General features: G+C 41.5%; 1 protein-coding gene across 1 annotated transcript; it reads right to left on the bottom strand.

Moving 5' to 3' along the window:
• Positions 1 to 186: 186 nt before the first annotated feature.
• LOC138978386 (neuronal acetylcholine receptor subunit alpha-5-like) lies at positions 187 to 9,450 on the bottom strand. The gene is made up of 4 exons (XM_070351114.1): positions 8,559 to 9,450; positions 7,055 to 7,170; positions 5,477 to 5,676; positions 187 to 1,236 (listed from the first exon to the last, which is right to left on the bottom strand). The coding sequence occupies exons 1-4, from the start codon at positions 8,677 to 8,679 to the stop codon at positions 603 to 605; spliced, it is 1,071 nt and encodes a 356-aa protein (XP_070207215.1). The 5' UTR covers positions 8,680 to 9,450; the 3' UTR covers positions 187 to 602.
• Positions 9,451 to 12,359: the final 2,909 nt, after the last annotated feature.

Raw genomic sequence — 12,359 nt, forward strand, 5'->3', positions numbered from 1 at the left:
TCAAGGCTTTATACAAATGACGACGAGAGAGAGAGAGAGAGAGAGAGAGAGAGAGAGAGAGAGAGAGAGAGAGAGAGAGAGAGAGAGAGAGAGAGAGAGAGAGAGAGAACACAGCAACAGACACAAACCCACACGTTTGCACGCACATACGCATAAGAGGCAGACGCTTTTCAAACAGTTGCGGCGAGTAAGCTTTAATCATTAAATCGTGCACGTGATAAAGACGTCCAGAATATCTCTCTCTCTCTCTCTCTCTCTCTCTCTCTCTCTCTCTCTCTCTCTCTCTCTCTCTCTCTCTCTCTCTCTCTCTCTCTCTCTCTCTCTCTCTCTCTCTCTCTCTCTACAAGTTTCTACAATGTTTGAATAAATCGGAAATGGTCGCAATTAAACTATGGCTATCTAATTATCTATACGTTTTTTCCGAAAGACAATGCTATGTGTACCTCTTTATCGTCTTGTGCAAAGACAAGGGAGCGAGAATTCGCGAGGGCCATGGCGTTTGGAAATCATGTTGGGTAAGCCTACAGTGGTGCTAAAGACATCTCCTTTCTTATCGTAGATTGATTCCTAACCGCTCGTTACTGCCCGTTTGTTTGCGGGCTTCACTCTGGCCAGGTCATGATGACACAGAAGCTGGCAGTGGCTAGGATGATAATCATCAGGAGCAGGCGTGAAAACAAATAGTCGCACGCAGCAGCTACGTCACGCCACGTCATTTCCGCTGACCCTGACCTCTCAACCACCTCTTCCGGTCGGCCATTACCTACAACTTCATCCCCTTTGGCGCGCTTTCCTGCAGAACCCTTTTCACCGCATTCTTTTACAAATACAATAGGAGCGACAGACGTTTTACGCAATACTGGACCGTTCTTTTTCACGCAGGCTCTGCCGGCCGAACATTGAACAAAGAAAAGTGCGGGTTTGGTCAAAGGGAGAGAATCGGGCCTGTGGTGAAGGGAGAGCACCAGGACGGTGAGTACCACGGAGAGCGCGGAGCATGCGCAGAGTCCCACCAGGTAGACCATGAAGACGGAAGTCTGCAGCGATGATCCGGGCAGCACATCCATCAGGATGGACAGGAGGAAGATGAAGGTTAACGTCAAGGTCACGCCCAAGGACACCTTTTCGCCGCTCTCTGCGGGCAGTGAGAACACCAGCGCGGACAGCAAGGCCAGCAGCAACGTCGGCGTCACCAACGTCAGCGACAGGAACACGGACCTCCTCTGCAACGTGAAGCTGTGCGGAGAAGAGATGAAAATTGTGTATATATATTGGCAGTGGCTCCCTTCATGGTCCCCGTCTTTGCATCATCATCATCATCATCATCATCATCATCATCATCATCATCATCATCATCTTTCTTTCTTTCTTTATTTATTTTGTGTTTAACGTCGTTTTCAACCGTTCAAGGTTATATCGCGACGGATCATCATCATCATCATCATCATCATCATCTTCGATGTCAAACGTTTCAATTGAGGACGATGTAGTTTATCTGTAAGCATCATCATCGTCGTCGTCGACACATTTTTATCGTGCTCGTTACCACTATCGATACCGTTGTCATGGTCATACAGTTATCCTGTTTCTGTCCCTTTATTGTCTCTTGTAACGGTAAATCGGTAAATTCACTTACTGAAGCGATGAACCTTGGACAATTGAACACGTCTTTATAAAGTGTGTGGACGGTAAAGTACTTTGTGACAAACATTACAGTGAAGAAAATTTGAAATGTTATTCCCGACGTATAAGGTGCCAGTTACTAATTTAATACAGCAAAGACTTTGCACAATGCACACACAGCAGGCAGGTTTTCGTCAGAATCCAAATGGATGGACGCTCTCACCATGTGTACAAGCCTGGACAGATCTGTGATGGTGTAAAATTATGATTGCTTGCTGCAGAAGGACGGTACCAAACTCACTGCAGTCATCGTCAACGCCAAATATGCAGTCATTCATTCCAATTGTTGGACAATGACACGACAATCTATTCATTCAAGATGCTCACAGCTATGTGGTAATGTACCATTATGATTGCTTACTGGAGAAGGATGGTACCAAACTCACTGCAGTCATCGTCAACACCAAATATGCAGTCATTCATTCCAATTGTTGAACAATGACGCAACAATCTATTCATTCAAGATGCTCACAGCTATGTGGTAATGTACACTCTTCAAAAAAAGTTAAGGATCGGTTGAAAAACCGGATCTAATTATAAAAAATGCCAAAAAATTAAACATCGACATAATAATTAAGTAGATGTGCAACGCCAAGGCACTGCATACCCCAGCGAAAGACAAACATCTCTCTCTCTCTCTCTCTCTCTCTCTCTCAAACACACACACACAGACAGGCACGAACACACACACACACACACACACACACACACACACACACACACACACACACATACCCCAAGTTACACACGTACACACATACACACTCACTCACACGCACTCACTCACTCTCTCACACACACTTCATACACACAAAACACACCCCCATACGCACATATAGACAGACGGACATATACACACCTTTACAAACAAACACACATACACACATACATACACACACACACACACACACACACACACACACACACCCACTCTCTCTCTCTCTCTTTCTCTTTCAAACAGACACACACCCACCCACACACACACACACATGTACATACGTACGCATGTACGCACGCACACACCCACAGACACACCCCAATTCACACACACATACACACACTCACTCACACGCACTCACTCACTCTCTCACAAAAAACTTCATACACACAAAACTTGAACTTGGTGAACTTCCATCTCCAACTGTAGCACGTAGCCGGGCACAAAGAATCCTTCTTTATCATGTATTATTCGGTATGCACATTTCTCAAGTCGATTACAGTATAGCGTTCACGGGATACCTCCAGCTTCGCTGGGATTAAAAGATTAATGTGTTTGAATTAACAAATGAACAATGAGTCTTGACCTAGAATTCTAGCATCTGCTAAAGAGACATTAAACTCCAAAAACCAACTTGACCTAGAATTTTGTTTGGCAGGCAGAGTTATTTCCCTTTGTGGGACTTCTCAAAAGCTTCTGCATTTTGGAAGAAAAAGGGTGTTTTTTATAGCCCCATGAAATTTGCGGAACGCATGCCAGGGCAAAAGGTTGTGATGCACGTGCTACAACAGGGTCCTGGCTATGAACATCGCTCACCAGCTTGTGTTTAAAGGTTGACACGCTGACACAATTATGCACAGTAGCAATATGCAAAGAAAACTGAGCGATTTGGATAGAGGAAGGGCAATAGGATGGCTACAAGACGGTGTTGCTGCCAGGCAAGTGGCCCAGAGGCTTGCAGTGGCTCCCTCTGTCATCATCAGACTAAAACAGAGATTCCAAGCAACTGGAAGAGTGCAGGAGCGACAACGTTCTGGTCGGCCCAGAGTCACCACACAAAGAGAGGATCGCTTCATTCAGAGGCAGGCCATGCAACAAAGAATGGCTACAGCAAATAACATTAGGCAGCGCCTACAGGCTACCACCAACACTGTTGTTAGTGGTCAGACGATTTGAAACTGCTTACACAACTTTGGCTTGCGTGCAAGGCGTCCAGTCCGAGTAACAACCCTGACTGCTAATCACCGAGCAGCTCGCCGAGCCTGGTGCACTCAACAGGTGAGGTGGCAACGTCAGCAGTGGGCCCAGGTGTTGTTTACAGATGAGTCCCGCTTTTGCATGGAACCTGCTGATGGTCGCATCCGAGTGTGGAGGCGTCGCGAAGAGCGCTTCGCAGAAGGCGCTGTTCTGGAATGACGTTTTGGCGGAGGCTCTGTGATGGTCTGGGGAGGGATCAGCACACGTCAAAGGACACCTCTGTACCATGTAGTGGGCAACTTGACCGGTGTCCGCTACCAGAATGAGATCCTGCAACCCCTGGTCGTTCCAGCCCTCCAAGCGATCGGCCCTCGTGCGATTCTTCAGGATGACAACGCACCTCCCCATCGCTCTGCAGCTGTAAACACCTTCATCCAGCAGGCCAGGGTCAACAGGATGCTGTGGCCAGCCAACAGCCCGGACCTGAACCCCATAGAGCACATGTGGGACGAGCTTTGTCGTCGGGTACAGCAACATCACCCTCCTCCTGCAAATCTGGGTCAACTGCTGCAATGGCTCCAGCAGGAGTGGAATGGAGTGGAATGGAGTTCCCAGAGCATTCATATGCAACCTGATCCACTCCATGCGCCAACGATGTGTTGAATGCCTGGCACACAACGGAGAGCGCACGCGTTCTTGACACTGACTCACATTGTTGTGAATTCCATTTTCAAGGGTTGTCACGTTTGACACACTCTAGCTAAATTGTCGCTGCCGCGTTCGATCTTTGCTTTGTTTGTCATTACTCCTTGGTAGTTCAATTATATACATTTTTAAAAAAGAAAGAATTCGGCCTTGTCTGTTTTTTGTGGCGTGCTTGTAAAAAAGTGATCCTTAACTTTTTTTGAAGAGTGTACCATTATGATTGCTTTCTGGAGAAGGACGGTACCAAACTCACTGCAGTCATCGTCAACGCCAAATATGCAGTCATTCATTCCAATTGTTGGACAATGACGCAACAATCTATTCATTCAAGATGCTCACAGATATGTGGTAATGTACCATTATGATTGCTTATTGGAGAAGGATGGAACCAAACTCACTGCAGTCATCGTCAACGCCAAATATGCAGTCATTCATTCCAATTGTTGGACAATGACGCAATACTCTATTCATTCAAGATGCTCACAGCTATGTGGTAATGTATAATTATGATTGCTTACTGGAGAAGGATGGTACCAAACTCACTGCAGTCATCGTCAACGCCAAATATGCAGTCATTCATTCCAATTGTTGGACAATGACGCAACAATCTATTCATTCAAGATGCTCACAGCTATGTGGTAATGTATAATTATGATTGCTTACTGGAGAAGGATGGTACCAAACTCACTGCAGTCATCGTCAACGCCAAATATGCAGTCATTCATTCCAATTGTTGGACAATGACGCAACAATCTATTCATTCAAGATGCTCACAGCTATGTGGTAATGTATAATTATGATTGCTTACTGGAGAAGGATGGTACCAAACTCACTGCAGTCATCGTCAACGCCAAACATGCAGTCATTCATTCCAATTATTGGACAATGACACAACAATCTATTCATTCAAGATGCTCACAGCTATGTGGTAATGTATAATTATGAATGCTTACTGGAGAAGGATGGTACCTACCAAACTCACTGCAGTCATCGTCAACGCCAAACATGCAGTAATTCATTCCAATTATTGGACAATGACACAACAATCTTTTCATTCAAGATGCTCACAGATATGTGGTAATGTACCATTATGATTGCTTACTGGAGAAGGACGGTACAAAACTCATTGCAGACATCGTCGCCCAGTCTCTCACACCTAGCAGAACCACTCACCTGTATTTGATGCAGCTAATGGTGTCCGTGCGCATTCCACTGGGGACGTTGAAGTCGCATGTTTCGTTGACAACGCTGACGATTTCCCACTCTGCATTCTGCTCAGCGTCCTGCCCGTATACCCCGTCCACCCCAAGCGGCGGGTCGAACTTGATCTGTTTCGTGTCGCTTATCAAGGGGTAGATTTTCCACGCGCACACCTGCAAGAGAATATCATGAGAGATTGTGCGTAAGAGATAATGTTCACTTGAATTTTACAATTGGCCCGGGCAACAGATGCTTCGATGACACGCCAACCAGCCTCTCAGCGAACCATGCTGACATGATTGCGTAAAGGGACAGTACTGCTATGAACATATTCCCTGGGGCGTTCGGGAAAATGACCAATTTGCTTTGAATTTATTGTAAGGAGTCGAACACTGCAATTTTGCGACGAATTAATTTGTATAATAGTCCTGGTAGGTTAGCGTAAGAGGGAAAAAGCCAAGTTAATCTTCGCTGGTGGTCGTGGGTCCGTGTGGACCCAGAAGGGTGTTTAATTGCAAATATCTCTTCAACTATAGTTGGAATTTTTAAATGAGCTTTTAAGAATGCCTCAGGCACGTAAAAAGCTTTTATGTCCTTAAAGATCATTAAATTTCAGCGAGAAGTAATTAAAAAAAACAAAGGTCACATTAAGACTACAAACGGGAGACATCGTGGGGCCGTGCGGACCCATGTTTCTCAAAGAAGGAAAAAGCGTGCATCCCCTTCCGTAGACGTCGTGGGGCCGTGCGGACCCATGCTTCTCAAAGAAGGAAAAACGTGCATACCCTTCTGTAGACGTCGTGGGGCCGTGTGGACCCATGCTTCTCAAAGAAGGAAAAATATGCATACCCTTCCGTAGACGCCGTGGGGCCGTGCGGACCCACGACGTCTACAGAAGGGTATGCACGTTTTTCCTTCTTTGAGAAACATGGGTCCACACGGCCCCACGATGTCTTCCGTGTTTAGTCGATAACCCGGCCTGGCAAAGGTTAAGTTGGAAGAACCCGATCAGTCCCCGCACATGAACTAACTACGTCAAAAGCCAACATTAAATCAAAGGCACAGTGATCCTATCGTTCAAAATCGTCGTCTACCCCAGAGAACAAAACAAAACAATAATTATATTCTGGAAATGAGAAGTGTTTAAGATACCTGGCCTCAAATCTTTAAATATTTATTTATTTTGCTCGTGAGTGAATGGCAGCCACTTTTTAAAGCGTTCATCGTAATTATCTGTGTGAAAATTAGTAAGGCCACAAAAAGAGCACCGATATCACACAACAGGATTTAAACCCTTTTCACAGTCTTGAAAGATATTCTAACAAACTGTTCAGAATCAAGAACAACCAGAAACACCAACACAATAGCCAACAGACAAGCAAATGAATGGTTAGAATGTAAAACATAAAATCAGCAGTCAATTGCCTCACTTAAGTGCGGATGATCATGTTTTTGTGTGTGTACATTATACAATGCGTATATTGAGATGCCTGACCACCATATGTTTACCGATGAACGACTGGAAAGCAATATAAATATCCGTGCTCGTACCTGTTGGTCATAGGGGTAGTACATGATGTCGACGGCACAGGAGGTCTGCAGCGTGAGACCTGGGTTCCACCTGACCACACCATCGGTTCTCACCTTCAGGAGCAGACTGTCGTAACCTGTGGACAAACGAACAGACAGACATTGGAACAGAAAGATAGATCGACAGAAGAATCGATAGACATTGGAACAGAAAGATAGATCGATAACAAAACCAAACAAGTCGCGTAAGGCGAAATAACAACATTTAGTCAAGCTGTGGAACTCACAGAATGAAACTGAACGCACTGCATTTTTTCACAATGACTGTAGTCCGCCGTTCGTGCAAAACGCAGTGAAATTAACGAGCCTGTTTAATTAGCGCGGTAGTGGTTGCGCTGTGCTGCATAGCACGCTTTTCTGTACCTCTCTTCGTTTTAACTTTCTGAGCGTGTTTTTAATCCAAACATATCATATCTATATGTTTTTGGAATCAGGAACCGACAAGGAATAAGATGAAATTGTTTTTAAATCGATTTCGGAAATTTTATTTTAATCATAATGTTTATATTTTTAATTTTCAGAGCTTGTTTTTAAACCCAATAGAACATATTTATATGTTTTTGGAAACAGAAAATGATGAAGAATAAGATGAACGTAAATTTGGATCGTTTTATAAAAACTAAATAATTTTAATTACAATTTTCAGATTTTTAATGACCAAAGTCATTAATTAATTTTTAAGCCTCCAACCTGAAATGCAATACCAAAGTCCGGCCTTCGTCGAAGATTACTTAGCCAAAATTTCAATCAATTTTATTAAAAAATGAGGGTATGACAGTGCCGCCTCAACTTTTACAAAAAGCCGGATATGACGTCATCAAAGACATTTATCCAAAAAATTAAAAAAACATCAGGGGATAACATACCCAGGAACTCTCATGTAAAATGTCATAAAGATCGGTCCAGTAGTTTACTCTGAATCGCTCTACACACACACACGCACAGACAGACAGACAGACAGACAGACAGACAGACAGACACACACACACACACACACACACACACACACACACACACACACACACACACACACACACACACCACGACCCTCGTCTCGATTCCCCCTCTATGTTAAAACATTTAGTCAAAACTTGACTAACTGTAAAATCCCATGAAAGGTAGGTTATATATATAAGAACGTTTTATCATTGACGAAACAAAATGTGACAGTTAATGTTACAGTACGTCAACCCAGTGGCCTTTTAAGTGGGCAGACAGACCAACACTGAATGATACAATTAAAAAGCTTACATCTCAAAACCTTCGACGAAACGCGACTCGCCTACCATAATTATACCGGTGAGGCAATTGAATTAAAATAATGTGAGCAGTACATAATATGGTCATGCATTTAGCACACCACAAAACACTCACACAAAAACCCACCACTCACCCCGCCCCCCCCCCCCCCCCTAAAAATAAGAGAGAAAAAAAGCAGGAGAAAAAAAAACTGATCAGAACTGACCCATCTTGAGAGAGGTGTCACCGACGTACTGATCCACTGTGAGATCGGGGACCCAGATCTTTTTCTGCGGGATGAAGATTGCCTTGATCAGTTCCTCGTAGTCATTCGGGTTCCACGTCATGAGCTCATCCTGCGCATACAGATACGATGAGATGAGGTGAGATAAGAGGAGATAAATGTATCATAACGTAATGAAGGATAGGGTAAGATAAGAGCGGAAGACAAGATAAGTAAAGATGAGATGATTTATTTTATCCTGCATACGTGAGACAGAGAGAGATACTCGTGAGATAATAATCGTTCAAATCACACGTGTGTATATCATGTAAATGAGGTCATGACAAGCTAGTCGGGACCTGTTTTTCCACTGCTTATGATGCCAAAGTCACCGAGACAAACGTCATTTTAGAAAAACAAAATTGCGCTGCTATAATTACCCTCGATGATTTTTTAGAACTAACACGTCACACCACACTTTCAGAGTGACGTTTCTTTGCTTTGACGTAATAGATTGAACGAGGGTTTAGAAGAGATCGATGTTCCAAAACAAGCGTCTTCAATTTAGCTGCCTCGACTGCAGGACATTTTCAGTAAAACACACGTAAGTACAGTATGTAGGATAAACAGAATACTACATGGCTTGCTGTATCGTACCAGATTTACACTCGTTGCTTTTTCAAATGGTGAACAGCTCGCTTTCGCTCGCAGTTCAATATTTAAAAAAACAACTCGTGTAAATCTGGTACGACACAGCAAGCCATGTAGTATTATCTATGTCCATACAATTAAACAATGGATGGAAAAGTGTGGTTCATCTGCTCTTAAAACAATCCGACAACATATGACAACAAGTTGTGAACAACCATAAAAAATTAAAATATAAACAATAAAACACGAGCAAGATAAGCAGATTGCTTGTTGATTCATTTAATGAATCATTTGAAAGGGAAGAGTTATCATATACGCAAAATCAAGGGGTGATAATATTGTTGCATAAAGGAAAAGATTTGGATAGAGAACGATTAAGTAATTGGAGACCAATTACTTTAACTAATACTGATTATAAGATTCTAGCTAAAGTTTTGGCAAGAAGAATGGGTTTAGTAATTAATGAACTAATCAGTGTAGATCAGGTTGGTTACCTAAAAGACAGAAATATATCAACAATAATTAGAACAATTGACGATGCGGTTAATTACTTTAATGTTAGTGGAAAGGCGGGTTATCTGCTTGCCCTGGATTTTAAAAAAGCTTTCGACAGTATATCAAAGTCACTACTTCTTAATGTTTTTGACAGATTTGGATTTGGATCTAGTTTTAAAAAGTGGGTGGAGATTTTGATAAAAGGTACTACAAGCTGTATAAATCATGGAGGTTGGTTATCGGAGAGTTTTAACGTATTTAGTGGAATTCGACAAGGTTGCCCGTTTTCGCCGTTGGCTTTCGTCTTGGCGGTAGAATTGTTGGCGATTAAGATAAGAAACAGCCCTATAGTTGGAATAATTACACCGAACATGATTAATCAGGATGGTACGGTCATAAAGATAAAACAAATGGCAGATGATACAACCCTGTTTTTAAAAAACCGAGATGATGCTAACATGGCAATGAACATATTGAACCAATTTAGCAAAGTCTCAGGGCTACAATTAAACTTGGATAAAACGAAAGCTTTAAGAATGGGGAGAGAACCAACGGAACCTAATCTGCCTTTCCACGTTGTTAAGGAGATTAAAATTTTAGGGATTAAATTTAGTAGTTGTAAAATGGCAAAAGACATCGAGGAAAACTGGAAATTCAAAATGGAGAGTCTTGATGCCATGATTAAACAGTGGAGTAAAAGAGATCTCAGTATACAGGGAAAAATAACAGTTATTAAAACGTTTATGACTTCCCCATTTGTGTATATTATGCAGTCTGTTGGTCTTCCAAAGCAAGTTCTCACACAGCTAAACACGAAATTATATAAATTTGTATGGAAACAATATAGTAATAAAAAAGCTTTTGAAAAGATAAAAAGGAAAATTATGGAGTCTGAATATGAGCATGGTGGATTGAAAATGATCAATATGTTTGATACACAGAAAGTGTTTTATTTAAATTGGATTGGACGGTTGTATGAAGCAGGTCGAGAAAATTGGAGTGCAATCCCAAAATGGCACATTCAACAATTAACAGATTTTAATCATTTGGCAAAAATTAATTGCACACAAAAGGAATTACAAGGAATCGAAAAAGTTCAAAATGATTTTTGGAAAGAGGTATTTTTGACATATCTTGATAATAAAAATAAAGTAGGTTTAGAGGAAGTTGACAGAAATGATGTTGGTAATCAACTGTTATTTAATAATAGACTGATTCAGTTTAAAGGTAAAGTGTTGGATTTTGTAAAATGGCGCCAGAAAGGTTTTAATGTTATCAATGATTTGTTGAATGTTGAAAGAAATCAGTTTCTGTTATGTGAAGATGTTCAGATCACTGTGCAGCAAAACCCTGCAATAACCTTTTTTGAATACAACGCTGTGATGAATGCAATTCCAAGACAATGGAAAGATTGGATTGTAGACAACCCAGCACATATAGTTAATGTAGATATAATTGATGATGAATTGAATGTGTTTAAAAGCAAACCCAAGTTAATTAAGTTATATTTAAAGAAAAAACGGAATTATAGCATTGAAAAATCTCATGCAATCGATTTTTGGAAAAGAAAACTAGATTTTGTTTTTGTCGAACAGACGTGGTTGTTGCCACGACAGGTGACAAAAGAAGTGCGCCTGCGTGTGTTGCAATGGAAAATTTGTCACAATTTATATCCCACCAATATTTTATTACATAAAATGAAAGTAAGTCAAACAAAAAACTGTAACGAGTGCCCACATATTTTGGATGTCATGGAACACTTTTTCTATGAGTGTCCCCGAATTAGAAGGTTTTGGACTTATATTGAAAAAATGTTGAACAGTCTGACAGGTCGGGCTTTCTTATTGTCTATTACAGATGTATTATTCGGAATCGAAAAATGTCAGGAATCAGCGTTAATTAACCATGTTTTATTGATAGCAAAAATGTGCATTAGCAAAGTTAAGAAAACTAAATCGCATATTCCATTGGAAATTGTATTTCAACAAGAACTTGCGCTACGAAAGGTGTATCCCCATTGTCCTTAGCTAGATTGCTGTTGAATTAAAAAGTAATTTAATGGAAATGTAACCTGTAATGCAAAAGAAAACAAAATTAAAATTTCATTGAAGAAAAAAAAAAAAAAAAAAAAAGACCAATGAAGAAGGATATGCTCACCGCCCCAAAAAAAAGAAAAAAAAGGAAAAAAAGACGAAAGAGGCAAAAAAGATGGGTTGAAGCAACCTTGCATGCAACTGAGGTAAAAAAAAAAAACACAAAAAAAAACAATAAAACACACGAAGTAAGAACACCCAAAGTACTTTAGGCAGGGACGTCGGCCAGCATTCATACTGCAGACACACACTCACACGACACACACACACACACACACACACACACACACACACACACACACACACGCGCGCGCACACACACACACACACACACACACACACACACACACACACACACACACACACACACTCAAACGCACACTCTCGCTCATATGAGTTGCTGGTAAGAAATGTAACCAATGCATTGCACTTCTATCACAATCCTACAACGTATAGATAATAAAACGTGTAGCCATCAATAAAAACACGTAGCACAGAAACAGACGATATAAGACAAGAATCATCACAAAATAGGCAGAGCTGAAATGATAAGAAACAGTGATAA

Source organism: Littorina saxatilis, linkage group LG10 (genome assembly GCF_037325665.1).
Source record: "Littorina saxatilis isolate snail1 linkage group LG10, US_GU_Lsax_2.0, whole genome shotgun sequence".
NCBI classification, from domain to species: domain Eukaryota; kingdom Metazoa; phylum Mollusca; class Gastropoda; order Littorinimorpha; family Littorinidae; genus Littorina; species Littorina saxatilis.